General features: G+C 41.8%; 1 protein-coding gene across 1 annotated transcript in view; it reads left to right on the top strand.

Moving 5' to 3' along the window:
• LOC147626517 (taxane 2'-alpha-hydroxylase-like) overlaps positions 1-18,397 on the top strand; it is a 28,691-nt gene extending 10,294 nt beyond the window's left edge. Inside the window, exons 4-5 of the mRNA XM_086816826.1 lie at positions 9,323-9,540; positions 18,117-18,397. Coding sequence (XP_086672952.1) covers positions 9,323-9,540; positions 18,117-18,397 — 499 coding nt within the window. The remainder of the gene's footprint in view (positions 1-9,322; positions 9,541-18,116) is intronic.
• The last annotated feature ends 4,230 nt before the right edge of the window (positions 18,398-22,627 follow it).

Here is a 22,627-nt window from a genome sequence, read left to right as displayed (position 1 = left end):
GTGAGTAGGGTGGAAAGTGGGAGGATGGAATGCCCCGACGGCACCATCCTACGGACGGGTGGACCCGATTAGTCAGGTAGCTTTCCAACAGATTAAGTGAAAGCCCTATGCAAGATAATTAGGTTCTTGGGCAACTCTATTCTAGAAGACTAGGCCAGCGGGGCTGTGCCTTGCATCAGATAATTAGGTTCTTGGGCAACTCTATTCTAGAAGACTAGGCCAGCGGCTGTGCCTTGCATCAGATGAGGAAAAAAGCGTTGTCTCTAGAAATGAAGTCTAGTAGTTGCCCAATTTATGATCAATTGTCCTATGGGTGATTTGATGTTTAGGAAATCACGCTCTCCCTGTACCTATGAATCGTATCCTTGAATCTATACAGGGTCAAGGTGTCGATGAATAGGAAATCTTTCCCAAGATAAGACTTAGTGGACTATCTTAAGTGTTTCTCCCATTTTAGAAGGGAGGAACCTTACAATTGTTTCTCCCACATGAAATAAGGGACTCGGAATAATGTTTAGATAAAAGAAGATTTCTACCTAGTGGGGACACCACTTTGAAAGAGACAGGAGGATTTACTTAGATACTATCCCAGCTCGCGAGATGAGGATATCTCGAATCTTTTAAGTGGGGGAGATTGTAAGGTCCCTCCCGAGTCCCAAGCCATGTATGTATGTGTCTCTTTTAATATAGATTTCAATAAGGAAAGAGAGTGTAATTAGAGAAGAGAGAGACAACAAGGCTAGAAACATTAGGAAAGTGTTAGAATAAAAATATTAGCTCTAAAAATCCTAAAAGAAATAAGAACATAAGAATAGTTCTATTAAGAGATAAGTATTCCCAAAAATAGAATTTCGAGTTTAGGTGATAAGAGGTCATATTTAGAGTACTTTTACACATTTAGAGTCCATGCATACTAAAAATGTGGAAAAACAATGCGTTTCTAAAGATGGCACGTTTGTGGCTATATACAGACGTTTTTACCTATTCTGCCCGCGATGGCTTATAGACCAGATACCTTTCCGTTCTTTTGACTGGTTATATGACCATATTCTGAATTTTTATCAGAGACTTATGGTCGAAACAATTTGTTGTTTCTGTCAAGGTCTCTACATAGAGAAAACTGTGAGAAGACAGCAAGTAGCCTCAAGGTAATCCTAGAGTTTGAGATGTATATATCCCTTCATTCTTATCTAATATCTTAGAAAAGAAGCTTAGATTGCTATGGTCTTTCGAAGGAAGAGACCAAAACTCCATAGCTTTTCTTTTAGAGAAGGAATAGTATGCCGAAGCCCTATAAGAGAAGGCTATTTTGTCATAGACCTTAGAAAGAGAGATAGGTCACAGTACAAGTAAGAGGAGATAAAGCTTGGGGATGATTGGATGATCTCAATCGTAAGAGAAGGTATTAGAAGACTCTATTCTCATATGTCAAGTTCTAAAGCTCTTGTTAACGAGCAAAGGCAACGATAAACGATAAATTTCTATAAGGTATATACATATTTTGTTTTTCAATTATATATCATTCTTAGGGGTTGAGGTATGGCCTCGGCTTCTCTATTAATTGTTAATAGTGATCTATTTGATTGACTTACTATTTAAAGTTTGTATTCTTTTAAACAATAGCATATGTCTTAATAAAGAATGTCTTATTCGCAATCTCAAGTTGAAATGCTAAAATCTTTGTGAAAAGAATTGTTTTCTTAAGAAGGTGACATGGATCCTAGTCCTATGGTTTAGTGAGTAAATGGATTGTTATCTTGGTTAAATTAAGGTACAGGTATAACTTCTCCCTGCCTTGACACTGCCCCGTTCTTGTGCTTGTATAGTCAGACGACGGAGACGTTAGTAAGGCTTAGCGTTGGTCCATGGTATCCCTCATACCATTGGGAGAATGAGGTTCGCCGATTGAGGCGAGTGATTGTGATGCTGCCTAGTTCTGAGGGCCTAGGCTAGTGCAGTGAATTAGCCCACCCTAGTGCGCAGACACCCCTCTGAGGGGCGGGAGGATCGAGCGATGCAGCCTGAGAGTGCGACAGGCCGGCTTGAGTCCTCGCCAGTGGCCGACGATGAGGTGTATGGTCCCGTAGGGTTTTGCCCAGCGTGTAGAGGCTGGAAGGCCGAATTCTAGATCATCGGCGGTATAAAGGAAAAGAATAAGAGAGCTAGTTTGGCTTGTATGAAATTGATCCATGTTTAGACTTTGTTTTTATAAATCTTATCTTTGGCATTATTGTATTATGAAAAAAGGCTGTTTTAACAAACCTTGTGAAAAGGGCCTTAATTAAGGAACATGTTTATTTATGTCAAACAGTGTGGTAGGATTAATTAGAAAACAAATTGATGCATGAGTAGGGTGGAAAGTGGGAGGATGGAATGCCCCGACGGCACCATCCTACGGATGGGTGGACCCGATTAGTCGGATAGCTTTCCAACATATTAAGTGAAAGCCCTACGTTAGATAAATAGATTCTCGGACAATTCTATTCTAGAAGACTAGGCCAGCGGCCAGCTGTACCTTGTATGGATGAGGAAAAAAGCATTGTCTCTAGGAATGAAGACTAATAGTTGCCCAATTTATGATAAATTATCCTATGGGTGATTTGATTTTTTTAGAAGACCACGCTCCCCCTGTGGGATAGAACTAGGTCTTACCTATGAATCGTATCCTTGAATCTCTACATGGTCAAGGTGTCGATGAGTAAAAAATTTTCTCCAAGATAAGACTTAGTGGACTATCTTAAGTGTTTCCCCTATTTTTGGAAGGGGGGGAACCTTACAACCATCTTCCAAGCTTCTCTTCGGGATCCAAGCTATCTACCATCTTCCATTGTGTCTACTATGGCACTCACAGAAATAACAAACACCTCAAATTCATCATGAGTGAGGAATGCAGACTTGCATATTTGCATCTTGAATGAATATGCACCTATCAGAAAAGAACGTCTAAACGCATAGGAGAAGCAAGAAAGAAGACAGAAGAGTCATTGTTGTAATGTGGATCTTTGGGTTGATGGGTATTTATATCCTAATGATCCTTCTTCAAATTTCTCTCCACCTTTCATAGACCTATCCTCATTCATTCATTTTGTTGGAGAGGGTGAGAATGGGCTCCTTGGATATTACAAACGCTTAAGCTCATGGAAGGTTCAATTTCTAAACTCACAAATTCATAGCTTGCAAGTCAGTTTGAGTAGTGTGCAACAAGCTCTCGAAATTACACAAAATAATATTTTATAGCTACAGAGAGAGGGCAAAGAGAAAGAGGACCACATCCTCAAGGTATAGAGGATACAATCTCGCATATGAAGAGCACACCCACCATGGGAGAGCCAGAGAGCGAAAGAGGACAATGAACAACATTCAGACACTTGCAATTGGTGGTGGTGCTCTCAAGCGAAGAATTCATGCAGCAAGATTTGTTTGATTTTTGGTTATTAGAGTGTATCTATTGTTTGATTTTTTTCATTAACTATTAATTCATTATATAATATTGCTACTATTAGTAATCTTTGTTAGTTCATTACAGGACCTTTCTTAAAGATGCGTGTGGTGATAATGGTCCTCAAGATATTAGAGATATGTTATGTACTTATGTGAGAAAACATGACATTCTTTCCATAGTTCGAGATCCACGCTACAAGAAGGTACGACAGATACTTGCAAATGAGATAATGAAAGATATAACTAATATCTTAGGCATTGAGGAAGTTCAGAATGCATGCGATGAAGTGGGTATAAGCACGAAAGGATACCAGCCTCTCCATCAATTACTGCAAGATACACTTCGCAAAACAAGGCATCACACAAAATATTTTTCCTGCCCCAAGAAGATTAAGATTAGCAAAGAGAACATGCAATGAAGATGTGCAACGTAAGATTGGAGAGTACCACTGCGTCAATGATGTGCTGAACATTAGAGCCTGGGAAAAAAAGCAAGGCAATAATGGTAATATTGTGGTTCCTTACAATGAGTTCAACAATATATTTGTTGATCTACAATGTCTTCAGAAAAAATGTCTTCAGAAAGTTATGATCTTATTCTATTGATTACCTAATAATTGTAACTTTTCTCTTGCAAAGTAGTTGAAAAAGTCTATGAAAAATCAAAGCTTATTTAATTTTGTTTGTCATGCAAGGTGACAAAGTTAGCTTTGTATTGAAAATGGATGAGTGTTAGATTGTGAAAGGAAAGAGGATAGAGCGAATGAGTATCACACTCATGAATGAGGCTATGGCATATGTAAAAAGTTCAGAGTTATTGTCTTTTCTCAGTGAAGACACATTTGAGGGGAATACTGAGATCAACCAAACTCCTGATAGGGAGAGGATTTGCAAGCTAGACCTTCCCTCATATAGTGTCCAATCTGAGAAAGAGATATGGTGGCTTGGGGCATTTGAAGTACCAAAAGAGACACATAAAGTTCTCGCTTGGATGTTTGATAGGATATCCTGGATTACCACTGTCATCAAAGCACAGATTCAGGGAGAAAAACTTGAGGTAGAGGGCAAGGGCACTTATACAGTAGATTGGCATTTGAGGGGTGATCTGAAGACAATAAAGTGCTTGCTTGGGTATCCAGAAGGTGCCAACACCCCAAATCCTTGTCCGTGGTGCATGAGAATGGTGAGGGAAAACAAACAAAAGTCAGGAAAGAAGAGGATGCTTGAGAATCAAGATATTGAGTATGACCCCATGGATGATGCCGGCAACTGGGTTGGAGGTGTCTTATCTACCAACATGCTAGCTGCCCAAACAGGCATTTGAGAGACCCTGAATGGAATCCTATAATTCCATTTGACCTGAAGAATGTCCACTTATGTACACTGCATGCATTCATGTGTGTGTTTGACCATTTTCTCAAGTGTCATATAGATTATGCATTTACCATGAAAGGCAAAGAACGACAAGACGAAGCTCTTCATAAAGTAGAGCAACTACTCAACTCAATTGGGTGCCATGGTGGCAATGGCAGATTACTATCGACAAAAAGGCCTCTGGCATGAATCATGAGGTTGCACAACAAGTGTCCATGAGTGGAAATAAATCAAGACGTTTTTTGGAGAAGCCAAAAATGCCAAGGAATCAACCAAGCCTTGGAACTTGTGGAAGGATTTATGCAAATGTACAACATTTGACTACACCAATTCAAGCCTTGTAATTCTACGTGAGAAGGTTTGGTTAGACTTGAATAAGATGGTAAAACTTTTGACCAAAAGCAAGACAACCAAAAGCAGGACAACCACAAAGGAGCAACAAAAATTTAAAGACGAGCTTTCTAATTTGATGAAGTCCATGGTTGATACATGGGGTGAAACCAACATTGCGCACTACATGGTAAACACATTTGCTCCTTCCTACTAGATATTAAGAAACAAGTATGAATAACTACTGACTCTCTTAATTTTTTTTGCAGCACATTCTTTATGCTCATGGTGCATACTTCATGAATGAGTATGAATCTCTGGGACATGTGGAGCACACAAGGAATGGAGAAATCTCACTATCAAGCTAGAGGAGTATATTTTAAAAACACCTAGCATGGAGGAGGGAAGACTCGTACAAATTACCTCAAGGATATGTTTAACTGGTTTTACAGATACACTTTTGGGCGAAAATTATCCATGGAAAGGGCACGTATGAGTAATCTAGCAAGGGCAGCACAAAATAATGCCAAACAGAGAAGATCACTAAAGTGGAAAGCTGGCACAGGACCAGCATGTCATGCAACATGGAGATCTTCATGAAGACGCATAGGAAAAATTTAGAAGTAGAAACAACACTTGAAATTGAAAGTATTTGGAATAAAGTTGTAAACATTTTTGACTTAGGAAGTAAACATTTAGAAGAAAGTTATAAAGCTTTTTGACTTGAAAATAAAAAATATTTGCACCATTCCATTACATTGAAGATTTATAGTGAAAATATTTACAACGAAAAGAGCTAATTGCTCTTGAGTCTCTTCTCTTCTTGCTCCCTCTCTTCGTCCCTCTAACACAAAAACCTCTTACGACTATAGCCCTTGAGTGACTTTACATCCTCCACTCCTGCACCTAGGACATAGCTTGAATAACATAGAAAATAACCTTCTCCAGAAGGCCAAAAACTAGGGCCGTATCCAAAGATACGGATGGCAGCACACTTCTCTATAAGCATGACTTTATGTATATTATAAGATATAAATGCATACCCTATATACCTAGATAGGGCTTTCAGTGTAAGGAGTGGAATCTCTGCATCCCTGGAGTACTTGCTATGATATATAATAAATATATTTTTGTTGATAGAAGAGACGTAGTGTGCAAGAGCGGCATCTTGTCCAACTCTTACACGACCAGCACCACCTATTCCAAGAAATCCATCGGCGTCGTCAAGCTCTATCTACATTGACAAAGAACCAGGAGGGAACAGACTAAAGTAAGAAATAATTCAAACAGACTAAAGCAATAAGAATTAAACCAGACAAACTAAAGAAATAATTAATTCAAGTAACAGAAGTAATAATTTACCTTCTGGTTCTCATCCTCCTTCAACTTCGCTGCGTCCCAAAGGTTAATGGAGCTCTCTTCATTTTCTTGGTCAAGTTCGGAAACAGGTTCCTTACCAAACTCAAAAATGACCATATCCTACTAAAGGGCTTGAAATTCTTCCTCTGAAGGAAGAGAAGCTTCATTCTCCTTGGCATTTTTAAAGCACAAGGACATTGCTTCTAGGGCCTCTAAGAAGTTTTCTGTCACTTCTGTGTCCAATGCAAGAAATTCATCCTTATGCTCATTTTCTACATCGAGAATACCGGACGCAGCTTCACAACCGTCTGCTATTATAGCAAGACAGTAATCCTCCCTAAAATTGTAGAGTTTTTGAATGTGCAAGAGGAGGAGGTAATACTTCCCATTAGTTAGAAAGGACGGTAGTTAAAGCACAAGGACATTGCTTCTAGGGCCTCTAAGAAGTTTTCTGTCACTTCTGTGTCCAATGCAAGAAATTCATCCTTATGCTCATTTTCTACATCGAGAACACTGGACGCAGCTTCACAACCGTCTGCTATTATAGCAAGACAATAATCCTCCCTAAAATTGTAGAGTTTTTGAATGTGCGAGAGGAGGAGGTAATACTTCCCATTAATTAGGAAGGACGGTAGCCCAGGCATGACAAAACTGGACATCAATCGCTCCCCATGGACGGATGACGTTCCTTCATCAATGGTCGAGGCCTTAAACTGTGCCACATCAAAATTTGTGCTTGGAATTTCCTCCTCCTTCTCGGACACAAGGTCCAGGACCTCTTCTTCTGCAGATTGAGCACTTGAAATAAAGGACTGTTTTGATTTATCAGTCCTACCTTTGAGCTCCTCTTTTGTGTAATCCTCCTTATCAGCATGAAGAGAGAGATAGGCAACAAACCCAAAATTATATTCTAGCAACTTGCATTTCCTGCCATGCACTGGGCACATGTCAACACAAATCTTGATATGTTGATCATCTGAGTAAGTGTCCCACCTCTTCGACATGCTTGAATTCTAAGACAAGGTGACTGTGAGGCTTGACATGTGGACATACGTAATGGACCCATAAGAGACGGTCCCTCCGTCGATCAACCTGCAATAGTTTGTCCACTCTCCCTCCAGGGATGTCCTTGCCGTGTCCTTGATAATCTCCTCCAGACTGAAAGGAACTTTGAACATAGGCTCTACATGGCAAAGGGATTTCTCCTGCCCAGCCCTCCTCAGCAGATCAAAGAGATGCTATGTGGCGCTAGGCTCGTCATTAATCTCCTCCAGCAATAAATCATCCACATCATCTGCAGCATTGTACAAGTGAGAACCCTTAACCTCCATCGCTTCTCTGATCCGAGGAAGATGAGAAGTAGTCGGAAGAAATGAACACGAATTGGAGCCTTTCTTAAGTAACTGGAGAAGCGACAACTGTTAGTAATAGTAGTGGGGTAATTCCAGTAAATAATCCAAATGAATAATAAGATATTCTACCAATTTCCCATATTTTGCACCCTCCCCACCAAAAAGGCTCGAAACACCAGTTCCATTGATAATTCCATCGATTACCCATTGATCAAAAAATATGACTAGCTTACTCAAAAAGACATTGTAGTAATAATTGATTTAGTGACCAACCTTGAATGAAATGTCCGGATGGAATCCGTTCACCGTGCAATAAGGGGAAAGCAACGATGCCGGAATGCACCTATCGCACCGTGGATGGTATGGCCATGGAAAAAGCTGACTCGCACCACCGTGGACTCACCGTTGGACGGTATGGAAAGCGAGAAAATTTTGAGTACAGAGAAAAGCAGAAAAAAACTCGCACCATCTTTATATAGGTCAAATAATAGGGCTGACGTCACATGATCGAGGATCAAATGCCACGTGTCGAAGGGCTTACATCATCATCGATTCACGAATTGCCACGTGTAGGGCTGATGCAGTCAACACATGATTGTGTTTTGCTTTATAAAAAGGAGGAATATTTTCTTTTCCACTTTTCTTCCATAGTTTTTTTCACGATTTTTTCCAATTGTGTTTCTCCACACTTTGCTCATGCAGCTCGCTCAATCGATCCATCCCAGCCATTGTTTCAAGCACTTGTAAGTTTTTCTCTCTCTTCCCCTTTTCTTTCGTTGATTTCGTTCACTGTGCGATATGGCTATTCTCCATGTGAAATCAAATCGACATATCACTCCATAGACGGCTAGGAGAATTTTATTGATAAGAGATTTCGTTCATGGTGCGATATATCTATTCTCCATGTTTTCGGATTGAAATATCGCTCCATGTGGACGGGTCTGAAATTTTATTGATAAGTTCTTATTTCGTTCACCGTGCGATGTATTTATTCTCCATATTTTCAAATTGGAATATCGCTCCATGGACGGGTCTAAAATTTTTATTTATACTTAAGTTCTTATTCCGTCAGGACGTCTTAAGTGAACCTATGCTTCCTGATGTCAAACCCAGCACACCAGGAGGAACATTTCAAAGGCCAGGGTCACTTTGGAGAGGCAAAGAAAAATGTTTGCGGAGATAAGGAAGGCGTAGGCGGTTGTCAATCTCCTCATCCCCAAAGCTCCTTTCTTGAGGATTGTCAAATCCAAAAGCGACAGAATAAATTGGAAAGGTTACTTTAAATGGTAGAGTAGCGTTGTCGCATGTCTTCAAGAGTCATGCGAGGACTTCCTTATAGACTTATTAAATGATAGTAACATTTGTGCTGCCCATGCCAAGAGGGTCACACTAATGGACAAGGACATGACATTAGTAAGCAAAGTTAGGTATAGATATGATAAGTTCATGCGACCTCTACCATTCAGGGATAGGATGGCAGTAGAAATCATCTCCATTCCTCTTTCTTTGAAGCAGAACAGGGCTTCTGACAAGGCGGTTATTGAACAGGTGACAAAAGCAGGTCCACAAGGGCTTAAGAGCCTTGTAAAGGGGGCAGATCTGAACGGAAAGGAGACATTAGAAGAGAATGTCAATAGGGATGATTTGGCAGAAAACCTTCTAAATTCACTACAAGAGCTTGAGGGCATACCGACGCTCAAATACCGACGCAAATGTCGAGCGTCGGTATGCCCGTCGTAATATTGGAGGATACAAGTTTGGCGGGGTAATTTTAAATTTTGGTTTACCGACGCTCATACCGACGCTCATACCGACGCTTATATCGACGCCCGTAAGTTTTTCACAGCCGAGAGCCTATTTTCTGGTTTTTTCGCAGCGTTGCTCTGTTCGAAGGTTTTGTGTCCAAACTCCCTCTCTCCTTCACTTACCATCCTCCCTACACACCATACTCCCTCTCTCCTTCTCTCCTAACTCCCCCCTCCTCCCCCCCTATTTCTCCTACCCCTTATCTTCTCTTTCTTTCTATGGTTATGTTGATTTTCCCCCTTTTTTTTGCTATGGTAATGTTGATTTGTGTTTTCTTGTTTTCTGTTTGTGTGTTTTTGCAGGAGGGCAAGTATTCTCTACACGCGTATCTTGTTTGAGGTAAGTGCCCTAAACTCTAGCTCTTTTTTGCTTCTCTCAATTTTCAATATGCCCCATTGTGGGAGTTGGGGTAGTATAGGCATGCCTTTATGCATGGGCATAGCCATGCCTAAGCTTGGCTATGCTTTTCCTTATGCATGGGCATAGTCAAGCGTAGGCCAAAGGCAAGTAAGGCCACACAAGGGTTTTGTGTTTAATCTCTATGCTAGCTCCCCCTCCCCTTCCCTTTCTCCTACCCCCTTATCTTCTCTTTCTTGTTGATTTTGCCCTTTTTTTTTACTATGCTAATGTTGATTTTGTGTTTTTTTGTTTTCAATTTTTGCATATTTTTGCAAGAGGGCAAGGGTATCTTGTTTGAGGTAAGTGCCTAAACTCTACCTCTCTTTTATGCTTCTCTCAATTTGAAAAATGCCCCATTGTGGGAGTTGGGTAGTATAGGTATAGTCATACCTTTATGCATGGGCATAGGCTAGGCATGGCTATGCCCATGCATAGCCAAGCCTTGGTCAAAAGCAAAAAAGGTCATGTATGGCCTTTTTTTCTTGGATATGCATGAGCATAGCCATGCGTATGCTTTTCCTTACGTATGGGCATAGGCCAAAGGCAAGAAAGGCCTAGCCATGCATAGCTAAAGCCTAGGCATAGCCATGCATAGCCAAGCCTAGGCCAAAGGAAAGCAAGGTCACACAAGAGGCTACGCAGCCGTGGTTGCATAGCCTCTTGTGTGGCCTTATTTGCTTTGGCCTAGGCTTGGCTATGCATAGCCAAGAAGTTTAGGCCAAAGGCAAGCAAGGCTTAGCCATGCATAGCCAAAGCCTAGGCATAGCCATGCATAGCTAAGCCTAGGCCAAAGGAAAGCAAGGCCACACAAGAGGCTATGCAACCAACGATTGCATAGCCTCTTGTGTGGCCTTATTTGCTTTGACATAGCCATGCCCATGCATAGCCTAGGTCAACGGCAAGCAAGGCTTAGCCATGCATAGCCAAGCCTAGTCCAAAGGCAAGCAAGGCTTGGCCATGCATAGCCAAGCCTAGTCCAAAGGCAAGCAAGGCATAGCCATGCATAGCCAAGCCTAGGCATAGCCATGCATAGCCAAGCCTAGGCCAAAGGAAAGCAAGGTCACACAAGAGGCTACGCAGCCGTGGTTGCATAGCCTCTTGTGTGGCCTTATTTGCTTTGGCCTAGGCTTGGCTATGCATAGCCAAGAAGTTTAGGCCAAAGGCAAGCAAGGCTTAGCCACAAGCCTAGGCCAAAGACAAGAAAGGCTTAGCCATGCATAGCCAAAGCCTAGGCATAGCCATGCATAGCTAAGCCTAGGCCAAAGGAAAGCAAGGCCACACAAGAGGCTATGCAACCACGGCTGCGTAGCCTCTTGTGTGGCCTTATTTGCTTTGACATAGCCATGCCCATGCATAGCCTAGGTCAAAGGCAAGCAAGACCCATGCATAGCCAAGCATAGCCAAGCCTAGTCCAAAGGCAAGCAAGGCTTGGCCATGCATAGACAAGCCTAGTCCAAAGGCAAGCAAGGCTTAGCCATGCATAGCATATACACTCCCTTAGACACCCCCATATACACACCCCAACCTTCAGGCATGCCCACACCACAAACCTTACGCCCATACCAATTTTACCATTTCATTTTACAAATTTTGTGCTTTACTGGTGCTGTCTGTTTGCTGTTTGATCCTGTTCATTGCAGGCAGTCAGGCAACAGCCAGGCAGCAGCATTTTGCCCAAAAAAAAAAATTTGGTACAGCGTCGGTATGAGCGTCGGTATGAGCTTCGGTATGAGCGTCGGTATAAGCGTCGGTATAAGCGTCGGTATGAGCGTCGGTAAATATCCCCGACAGTTATACCGACGTTACGGTACCGACGGTTATACCGACGTTTATACCGACGACGAGGCTTTTTTACACCCCGTTATATTTCGTCGGTATAAACGCCGGTATTAGGCTAACATGTAGTAGTGATTTAGAGGAAGAGAATAACGACAGACTTAAGGTGGTGCCTGGTCAGATTATATGCAATGTCTCGTACAGTGTCAAGCAGGAATATTACCTCCATATTACTCCAACGGATGTTTATATGCTCGTTGAAAAGAATAGAGAAATCAATGACAATATTGTGCTTACTTATTTAAGGTGTGTACTCTAATGCTTTCTTATTTTGATTTCTTTTTCCCTTTCCTAATGTTTTTAATTCAATCTGCATGGTACTATTGAAAGAGCTTTTGCCAGACCAGGCAAAGCAAGTATATATTTGTGATTCTTTGGTATCAACTATCTTGATTGACCCGTCGAGGTCTCACGAGGACCTTGCTCCTTTTCTCCAGGGAGTTAGTCCGGGTACCTGCTTTGTTGTGCTGCCATATATAGAGAAGTATGTATTTTCTTTGGATTTAAACCTGTTGATGGAATTTAAGTTATTAGTTGCATGTGTTAGGTTTCTTATATTTTTTGTTTACTTTCTCAATTTCAGAGGGCACTGGTCTGCTTGTTTAATAAATGTGGTGAAATGCCACACAATTTTTATGAATAGCCTTCTCGGAATGCACGAACAGTCTAAATTGTAAGTCATTATACTTTATATCATTTCCTTCTTGCTTCCTAAAGTCATTCTTTATATCGTTGACTGTAGGGCATGTAAGAGGGCGATTTCATTGATTGAAACTCTATGTCCTGAATCGAAAAAGGATATAGAGTGGAAATTTCTCAACCAACCCATTCCTATGCAAAAGGATTCGCACTCTTGTAGCTGGCACGTAGTCACAAATTTTTGGAAGTTCCTCCTTTCCAAGTACACTAATTTTGACAGCTGTGTAAGTTTCTTGTGTCACTGTAATATAATTTCTCTATGTTCATTTCATGAGAGATCCCGCATTATTCTAATTGAATTTTATGTTGTTGTGTAGTCTGTTCTCTCAGATGAGTTCTGGCTATGGAGTGTGCGGGAAAAGGCGATAAACATTATCCTCAATAATGCAATTACGCCTGATGACCCTGACTTTCCACTTCTACTAGTTTTGCTGGCACTAGTGCATCAAAGAAGAGAAAAAAGATGCCATTTCATTCCCCTATTAAGCATTTCAACTTTAAACAAGGAGTCCCTGAGAAGGGAAGCAAGGGCAAGGCAAAGAGGAAACTTCCATTTGTTGCAAGCAAGGGCAAGGACAAGGCATGCAAGGTGCCAACAAAGGAGACAAAGGAGGAGGCCAAGCTACCGAAGGCTAAGTCAAAGGAGGAGGCCAAGGCTGAGTTAAAGGAGGAGGCCAAGGCTGAGGCTATAGAGCCCAAACCGCTTAGAGGCATTTTGTATGTCCAGAGACAACATTGTAAAGATTTTGTATTTTTATTGAGCTCGGCTCATATTTGTATAAACATTCTATATTTTTATTGAGCCCTACTCATTATTGTATTTTGTGAGTATTGTGCTTTGCCATAATAAAATAGATTGTTGAGAATTTTTATTCTCAACAATCTATTTTTATTGAGCCCTACTCATTATTGTATTTTGTGAGTATTGTGCTTTGCCATAATAAAATAGATTGTTGAGAATTTTTATTCTCATAACTTATCTTTGGTTAAAATTGAATTTTAAGGAAGTTTGCTTCAAAATCGTTATGATGAGTACTTTGTAGAGTAGACACGTCCATGTAGAAATTTTTCATCGTATTAGTCATTGCTAAGATACAACAGTTTAGTACAAGTCTTACAATGACTTCTATTGGGCCTAGGTCCATTGATTTAAGACCTTTCTAATTCTACAGGATAGATTTTTCCTCCGTCTTCTTCTCTAGGTTGTTCATCTGAAGAATTCTTTGATGCACCTCTTTGGCTTCATCTATCAGTTTGTCTACATCTTCAAGGTCTTTTTTGAAGCTTTCAGATATCTGGATAGGTTGTTCATCTGTATCCCCAACAGAGGAATAGGAGTGAGTCATCATCAGAAGAAACAGCTAAAATAGCTGGCCTAGCAACCTTGCTAGGAACAGTCCTCTCATTAGAAGAATTTGCATCCATGGGCAACTTTTGTATAGAGCTTATAAGTTGTAAGATATTATGTTCTCAATTCCCTTATGGAGTGGTCTTTATATACTGTTTTGGATAGACTCCAAAACCATCGACATAAAAAACCATGTGCTGTTAAATTTGTGTGCCACTAAACCATTTTGGAATAGGAACCCTAGTACCTACACTGAGCTAACCATTATTGTACACATACAATACAGCTTTAGAGTAAATTTGTTGAGTTATAACTTTAATATAAAAATCTAAATTCATAGCTATCACAAGACAAAAATTCATTACTCACAGTACACTTTTTTGAGGACAAGGACTTCACAAAATTAATATACTTGAAGTAGCTTCAAAATTCACAAAATTCAAAATCCCCATTAATTGAGCGATATACCATCATGCCAATCGGGATCTACCAAGGTCTTTGGCTCTAGTCGTTTTTGAATCTTCCTATTGTTCACCTTGAATTGTGCTCTGCTAATATCCTCACCTCCCATGATATTGAGGTGCTCTCTAATATTTAGGAGGCTCTAATGTCTACTTGTACCTACAACTTCCACTGCACCACTGGGCAACCGAACGCATATATCGAGAGGCAAAATAACTTGTTCATCTGCCTGCATTGGGACCCAACTATTCTTTTTCATCCACCACTCATAATAGAAGCGTATGTGTAGTGTGGCACGAGCTGATACCGAAATGAGACACTAGATTTTACTATATTGCACTTGAATGTGTCATCCTTATGTATCCCTTCTACAATCCTCCACTGGTTTCCAAGCAAGGATACCATGTCATCACCTAATACCTTCTTGTACACAAACATGGTAGGTGTTTGTGAGAAACAAAATTGATTGAACATCTTGGCAAAAAGATGTATTGGTGGGCATACCCAACTAAGACTCGTAGATCGAGAGGGCTTTGCAAACTTCAAAGACCCTTGTATATCACAAAGCATCTTTGATTTCATGACCATTACAGTCCAAGCATCTGGAATTGGCCATTCTATAGAAGATAGGGGTGGAGATGTGATTATTTGTAGCTTACCAAACCCACCGTCCTGCTTTGGCATCAAATAGGAGTGCCGATAAAAGAAGACCTTTTCCTTAAGAAGTTCTGCACTTGTTTTACAAGAAAACATTGCCTGACCAATGTCTGCATGCAATGCTTGAAATGTTTCGGTAAGGCTTTCCAATGGTTGCTCCTCTACCATGTTTGAAGGAAAAATATGTACAAAAACAACAAATAAGTTGACTTAGATTGAAACATCTCTGTCAGAAAATCTCACATGCCCCTTTCTACCTGCGATACTTACAATTATATGGAAATCGAGTTTGTTGGCGAAGATGGATATCTCGTGCTGTGTAAACATGTTGTACCATGGCCACTAGTTTTCCATTGCTTGCCTTCTTGAAGCCTTGTAAATGACCTTTCCAATGGTGCTCTAGTACATTTCGCCGTCGAACTCAGTGAGGCCTGATTGCAGCAGGCTGTAGATAAACCCAAGCGCTCTTACGAAATGCCTCTCCCGCCCAAGCACCATCATCGTCCTTCTTGTTGTGCAAGGATATCTCCTCAATATCTCATCTTTTGGTCTTCTTGGTGCGGCCATATCTTCTTGGAAGCTAGAGTAGAAAGGTTATTTTTAGAGTAAAAAGGAAAGAGATGTGCAGACTAGGGTTTTACGAGAGCCTTGAAAATGAAAGAGATGGAGCTCCGAGAAGGGAGGGAGATTAAGATGGAGGAGAAAGTTTAGGGTTTCGGGCTTTGATGGTTTCATTAGGGTTGGGCAAATGAGATAGAGATGGAAGGAAAGGGAGGAAGAGTTTAATTTGAACGTTCAAGAGGGAAAGCGGACTTGAAAATGAATTTTTTGATTACAATGAAATTTGAGATGGGTTTTTGGGGGGAAATGTGAGTTTTGGGGGGGTCTAGAAAATTTCAAAATTTTAAGGATTTTTTGAGCCACAAAAATGGTGGGACCATACCTACCCTAAACCCCCTACTTTTTTAAAGAGACAAGTGTAATTACTAGTACTGAAAGCCTAGTCTCCCTCCCTATATTCAAAGGAGACCAAATGTGCACAATCCTCTATTTCTATTGGTCCGTTTTGCTAATTACTTTCAAGCCTAGTCTCCCTCCCTATATTCAAAGGAGACCAAATGTGCACAATCCTCTATTTTTATTGGTCCGTTTTGCTAATTACTTTCATTTTAGTAATAGGCCCAAAATATGTCCAAATGCTCCCTAATGGGGAGCGGATGGGCACATGGCGATGGAGGGAGAGGATAAGCAATGAAGAAAAGTAGAGGAGAGTGAAGAGCAGAGGTAGCACAAAGTAAGTGATGCAGTATCGTGAAATAGCCAAGTAGGAGTCTCTTAAATAATACTAGTTCCACCGTGCTGGTTGTGTACTCTACTTAATCTCATGGAAACTGGTGGTCCGAATAATCATGCAAGCTCGATAGGATGGCAAATGTCCAAAATACTCATGTAGCCGACTGTAAATTTATTGCACCTTTGATGCAAATCCTGGTGGAATCCCGGTGGTGGTCTGAATAATCTGAGTGACTGGTCATTTACTGCACTGAACTTTAATCGCATGTAAGCCTGGTGGTGGTCTTCCTTCAATCAATTAAAATCCTAGCCGCCACTTAATTTCACATGCCAGCACGGTGACTGAATCGACTTTACCAAATGATCATGATTGGTAATTAATAGCACTCTAATCTTAATGAAATCTATCAAAATCTAGGCCACATGCCTTGTAATTAAGTCTCGAATGCCACCGCGGTGGCACTTAAGCCTAGTGGTCTTCCTTCAATAACTCAAAATCCGAGCCGCCACTTAATTTCACATGCCAGTGCGGTGATTGAATTGACTCTATGGTGCCCTCCAAATGATAGCTGCCACTTAATTTCACATGCCAGTGCGGTGACTGAATCGGCTCTATGGTGCCCTCCAAATGATCATGATTGGTATTAGGTAATTAATGGCACGCTAATCTTAATGAAATCCAAATACTCATGTAGCCGACTGGACCTTTGATCCAAAATCCTGTTGGAATCCCGGTGGTGGTCTCAATAATCTGAGAAACTGGTCATTTACTGCACTGAAATTAATCGCATGCAAGCCCGGTGGTGGTCTTCCTTCAATCAATCAAAATCTGAGCTGCCACTTAATTTCACATGCCAAATTCGAGCCGTCACTCAATCGCATACAAGCCGGTGTGGTTGGTAATTAGAAACTCGGTGGCAGATGTCCAAATAATCATGAGCCACCTTCAATCAAGGTGAATTATATTCAATGGGCCTGTCCTCAATATGCCACTGCGGTGGCTGGCTAAGGCCTAATTACCTTCCCCACTCTACTTACGCATTCACTACACTGAACTTAATCGGTGGTGGTCTTCCTTCAATCAATCAAAATCCGAGCCGCCACTTAATTTCACATCCCAAATCCGAGCCGCCACTCAATTCAAATGCAAGCGCGGTGGCTGGTAAATAGAAGCTCGATGGGGCAGATGTCCAAATAATCATGAGCCACCTTCAATCAAGGTGAATTATATTCAATGGGCATGTCCTCAATATGCCACCATGGTGGCTAGCTAAGGCCTCATTACCTTCCCCACTCTAATTAAGCCTCCACTCTTCCATTTCCTTGCTCCCTTACACTCTTCTTGCAACTATCCCCTCTCACACTCCCTTGCACTCTTCTCAACTATCCCCTCTCACACTCCCTTCTTGCACTCTTCTTGCTATCCTCTTCTTGCAACTTCTATCCTCTCTCACAAAATGGATCCCCCCGGATGCACTGAGCTCCAAAACGTGTCAGTCCCCTTAGCACAAGCTGAGAGCTCCTCACACAACCTTCAGAACCCCTCTGCACAGGCCGAGAGCTCCTCACAGAGCCTTTAGAACTCCTCTTCACAATTTGAGAGCTTCTCACATGATCTCCCCCCCCAGTCTTGATATTGTGAGCTATGGGAGCTCCTCCTCAAAGATCTCTGTCAACTTCACCAAGTTGATAGATTCAGTGGGGACACGAAGGATGGATTCATCATCTGTAAAGGTAACAGGATCAACATCGTTGTGAAGGATTGGTTGAAAAGTTGCTAAAAATTCATGGAGGCGACTTGCAAGCACAATTCTTGGAGAAGAACTGGAAGAAAAAGGATGTTTTAGATTTATTCCCCAACAAGGATGTTTTAGATTTATTCCCCAACAAGGATGTTTTAGATTTATTCCCCAATGCTCAGATAAGTGTAGATGGTGGAATCAAGGTTTCGAGCTTGCCTGATGATTATAAGAAAGAGTTGAAAAAGATAAGGCAGTTCTTTCCTGATACAAGGGGAACAGTGAAATTTTGGCATGTTTAAGCAATAGTAGAGATAGTGAATAAACGTCCGATCTCTTTCTTGAAGGTGCTCTCCAAGAGCGTGCTACTTAACTTGTACAATTTCTTGAATGGAAAATCCCAAATGTCACCTCAAGCAATGAGTGTTGGAATGTACCTCATGGGGAATCACCTTAAAAAATACGTTGAGCAAGTCGAGAAGAAGATCAAAACTCTGAACATGAAAGCCACCGATGTAGCATACGCAGCCCAACATGAGAGAACCCTCAGGAAGGGTGCAGAAGCGAAGGTAGAGGAGGCAGAAGCGAAGGCCTTGTAGGCACAAGAGCAAGCTGAGGCCGCTAAAATATTGGCAGAGATAGAAAAACAGAAAAGAGAAGAAGCAGAGAAGCACATCGAGGAGCTAAATCAGCACATTTGAGATATTTGAATGGATGGGGACGATGCAAAGGAAGAGCTAGAAAGGATGAAGCAGACACTTGCAAATCAGACAGCCAAAAAAGGAGCTCCTCTACAAACGGCTCTGTAGCATGCAGAACGCATTGAACATTGAGAAAGATGATATGATAGAGAAACTGAGAAAGGAGAATGCAAAAACGAGGCTACTGATGCAAGAACTGCAAAATAATTTCAATGCCAGGAAGGATGCAGAAGAGGCAACGAGCAGCCATAGTGAACGATACAATGAGACTGCCCAATATTGGTGAGACAAGTTTGATTCCCTGCAATTGACCTACAATTCAGTTGCCAATGAGCTTGCCTTTTCTCTTTAGAGTTTTAAGAAGCAGTCTTAGACCTTGATTGAAACCCAACATAGAAATGATGTCTTGGAAATGGGCCTACATAGACACTGCTAAAGAATTTGACGAGATTCGACAGCAGCTGGTAGAATCGGATGCAGCTTGTGCCAAAAGTCAGCAGCAGCAAGTGGAGATTCTAAAGGAGAACATCTGCACCCTCAAGATGAGAGAGGCAGGAATCAAGATGCAGATTGCTCGTCGGACTGGTTAGACTGTGATACTCACAGCCACAACAATAATTAAATCGGATGAATATCCTCTTGCAATGCGAATGAATGCTCCTACGTGCTCCGTGTGCAAAGGGCACATCATAGATGAATGCATGATCAGATGGCCCCAGTGCCACCACCCTCTGCATGTTTTTTGCTTTGGGGTGTTTGTGCATGCAAAATCGAGATGCAGAGTTTGTTTTATGATGCCAATGCTGTTGTCTTGGGAAAAAATGATGTGCCTGCCTTCTGCGAATATCCACAGAGCGAGAAAGTAGAAGCTACAATGGCATTCTGAATTGCTCATACACGTGAAAAGAGAAAGAAATTTGACTAGGCTAAAGGAAACGAGCCTGAAGAGAAGAAGTCCAAGCTCACAGAGCTCGAAGAAACCGAAGAAAAGAACCAACCCTACTAGAAGGAGCAAGAAAGGCTGAAGAAGCTCGAAGAAATTAAAGAGAAGAACCCACCCTGCTCGGAGGAGCGAGAAAGGAAGAAGCCCAAGCGTGGAAGGCAGTCTGGTGAAGGGAGCTCAAAGCAGGAAGGAGATGTATAATCTTTGAAATGTGTTGATGTGTATAATCTATGAAATAAATTCATTATTGCCAATGTTTATCCTTCAATTATTACCCAGGATCACAACTTTCAACTTTTCCCTTATTAAGGCCCAGGATCACAACTTTCAACTTTCCCTTATTAAGCTAATTTAGGACCGCAACCAGTGCAGTGGTAGTACAAGGAAGTGGTTGGTTTCTCTTTTTAAGGATCTAACCAGCATGGTGGTAGTACAAGGAAGTGGTTGGTTTCTATAAGTGGTCACTAGCGCGGTGGTTCAACCAGCACGGTGGTAGTATTGGATAAGTTATCACCAGCGTGGTGGTTGGTATCGGTAGACAAATCACACGATATTTAATTTAGGACGGTGGTAGTCACTAGCACGATGATATTTAATTTAATTAAGCTAATTTAGGATTGCAACTAGTGTGGTGGTAGTACTAGGAGGTGGTTGGTCTCTCTTTTTAGGGATCTTAACTAGCACGGTGGTAGTACAGGATATGAAAAGATGTAGGGGGGAAGAGAGCTTGAGCTCTTGCAAGCACACACACACACTCACAAAACCCTAATAGAGAACACACAAGGTGAGAGGATGAAAATCTTCTTCTTTTTCACTCAACACTCAACACACCATATACAAGATAAGAGTACACACAATATGAAAGGTACTCAACCAAATACATACACGGGTTCTCTATAGTGTGAACCCGACTAAATGAGCTGGCGCTATAACTATGCCAGTCTCTAGAATGGCTGTCACACAGCCTGTCATCCCACTGGCCGCATATCACCCAAGATCTCAGCAACCATGCCAGTGGTGTAAGTGTGGGGCCTATCCCCCAGGCAGGTCATCAGTGTCCACCGCCTCACTAAACGAGCTCGATATCTCAACACTCCCCCTCGAGCTCAACTCCATCTCATGTACACCAAGCGAAGCCCTGAATCTGCGGAGCTTCTCTGTACCCAATGCTTTGGTGAAGATGTCAGCTACCTGATCCTCTGTGCTGACATAAACAAGGTCAAGATCTCCTGCCAAGACCTTCTCTCTGACGAAGTGGTAGTGGACCTCTATCTGCTTCGTACGAGCATGAAAGACTGGGTTCCTGGCCAACTGTATACTGCTAATGTTGTCACAGAAAATGACAACTTGTCTATCCACTGATAGACCCAAATCTGCAAGTAGCTTTCTCAACCAAGCTACCTCACATGCTGCCATAGCAGCTCCTCTGTACTCGGCCTCTGTACTGGATAGAGCAACCGTAGGCTGCTTCTTGCTGCTCCAAGTCACAGCAGCACTCCCCAAAGAAAACATGAATCCACTGGTAGATCTTCTATCTGAGATACTACTAGCCCAATCAGCATCTGTGTACCCATGTACACATATCTTTGTCCCAGTCTCATATTGCCTTTGCCAATTTCCACGGCCTCTTTAACTCGTCCTCTTCCTGAACTCATGTAAAAGGCCTGTTGCTCTGAACTATTTTTGCTTTGTGAAGACTGTTGGTCTTCACCCAAGCTCTTCTCTTCGATAATCAGCATAGACACCAAATCTGTAAAGTTGGGAATGTTTTCCCAAGTCTGAATGGACGTCTTGAACGCCTTGTATTGTGGCCCGAGACACGTAGACAGACTTCCACCTTGTCATCATCATCTATTGACACACCAATAGATGCAAGGGATTCCACAATACCCTTTATCTTCAGTGCATAGTCATTCACAGACATGCTCTTTTTCTCCACAGTATGAAGTTCATTCTTCAACTGTATCTTACGTGCCTTGGTATTTGTTTCATAGAGCTTTACCAAGGTGTCCCACGCCTCCTTGGGGGACTTGGCATCCTGAATGTGCCCAATCATGGTGTCCTATATACTAATGGAGAGCCAATACATAACCTTCCTGGCTCCTTGGTTCCAGTCTTTAAACTCTTTCACATCTGCAGCAGTCGGATTTATATCCAGTATCTCTGGTGCCTCTTCATGCTCACCTTCTATGTAGTCCCAATAGCCTTTTCCCATCAGGAAATTCGTTAACCTGAACCTCCAAGAATGGAAGTTATTCTTATCAAGCTTCTCAGCCACAATCTGGGTTATCCCATCATTTGACATCTTGCCAAACACACAATTTTACCAGAAACAGCACTCTGGTTTTTCTGCACAAACTGTTGTATTTTTTGCAGCGGTACTATAGTACTCTCTAATGTCACAACCAGTGACTTCAATGTGCATACATACACCCAATGGCAACTGTAGACCTCTTTGCAGCACCCACAGTGTCTGCACAGGCAATCTGTCTTCCTGCAGTTCTTAAATCAGAGTTCTGCAGAGAATCGATGACTTATCCGCAGTGCTCAAAATCGCCTGCTTTCTGAAAAACAGAGGTCCAGACACGCCCGAAACACGTTTTCGGCCCAGAAAAGTAGTTCGATAGGACAGTATAGTTTCCCTATAGCTTTACTCCCGCGAAGAAAGCTCCTCAATCAGAGATCGTTTGCCAGTGCCTCCCGTAGAGCTCCCGACAAGGGTGTAGTCACCAACACAAATAGGGAAGAGTAGTTGCAGCTCTTACCCTCGTACCGCTTCCTGTGGTTCTCTTGCTTGCAGCTCAGCCCTTAGCACGAACCAGGCTCTGATACCATGAAAAGATGCAGGGGGGAAGAGAGCTTATGCTCTTGCAAGCACACACACACAC

The sequence above is a fragment of the Cibotium barometz genome, chromosome 22, assembly GCF_041138505.1.
Source record: "Cibotium barometz isolate CiBa-2024 chromosome 22, ASM4113850v1, whole genome shotgun sequence".
Classification (NCBI taxonomy): Eukaryota; Viridiplantae; Streptophyta; class Polypodiopsida; order Cyatheales; family Cibotiaceae; genus Cibotium; species Cibotium barometz.
The sequence above is the reverse complement of the archived record's forward strand: the minus strand, read 5'-3'. Positions and strand labels throughout refer to the sequence as shown.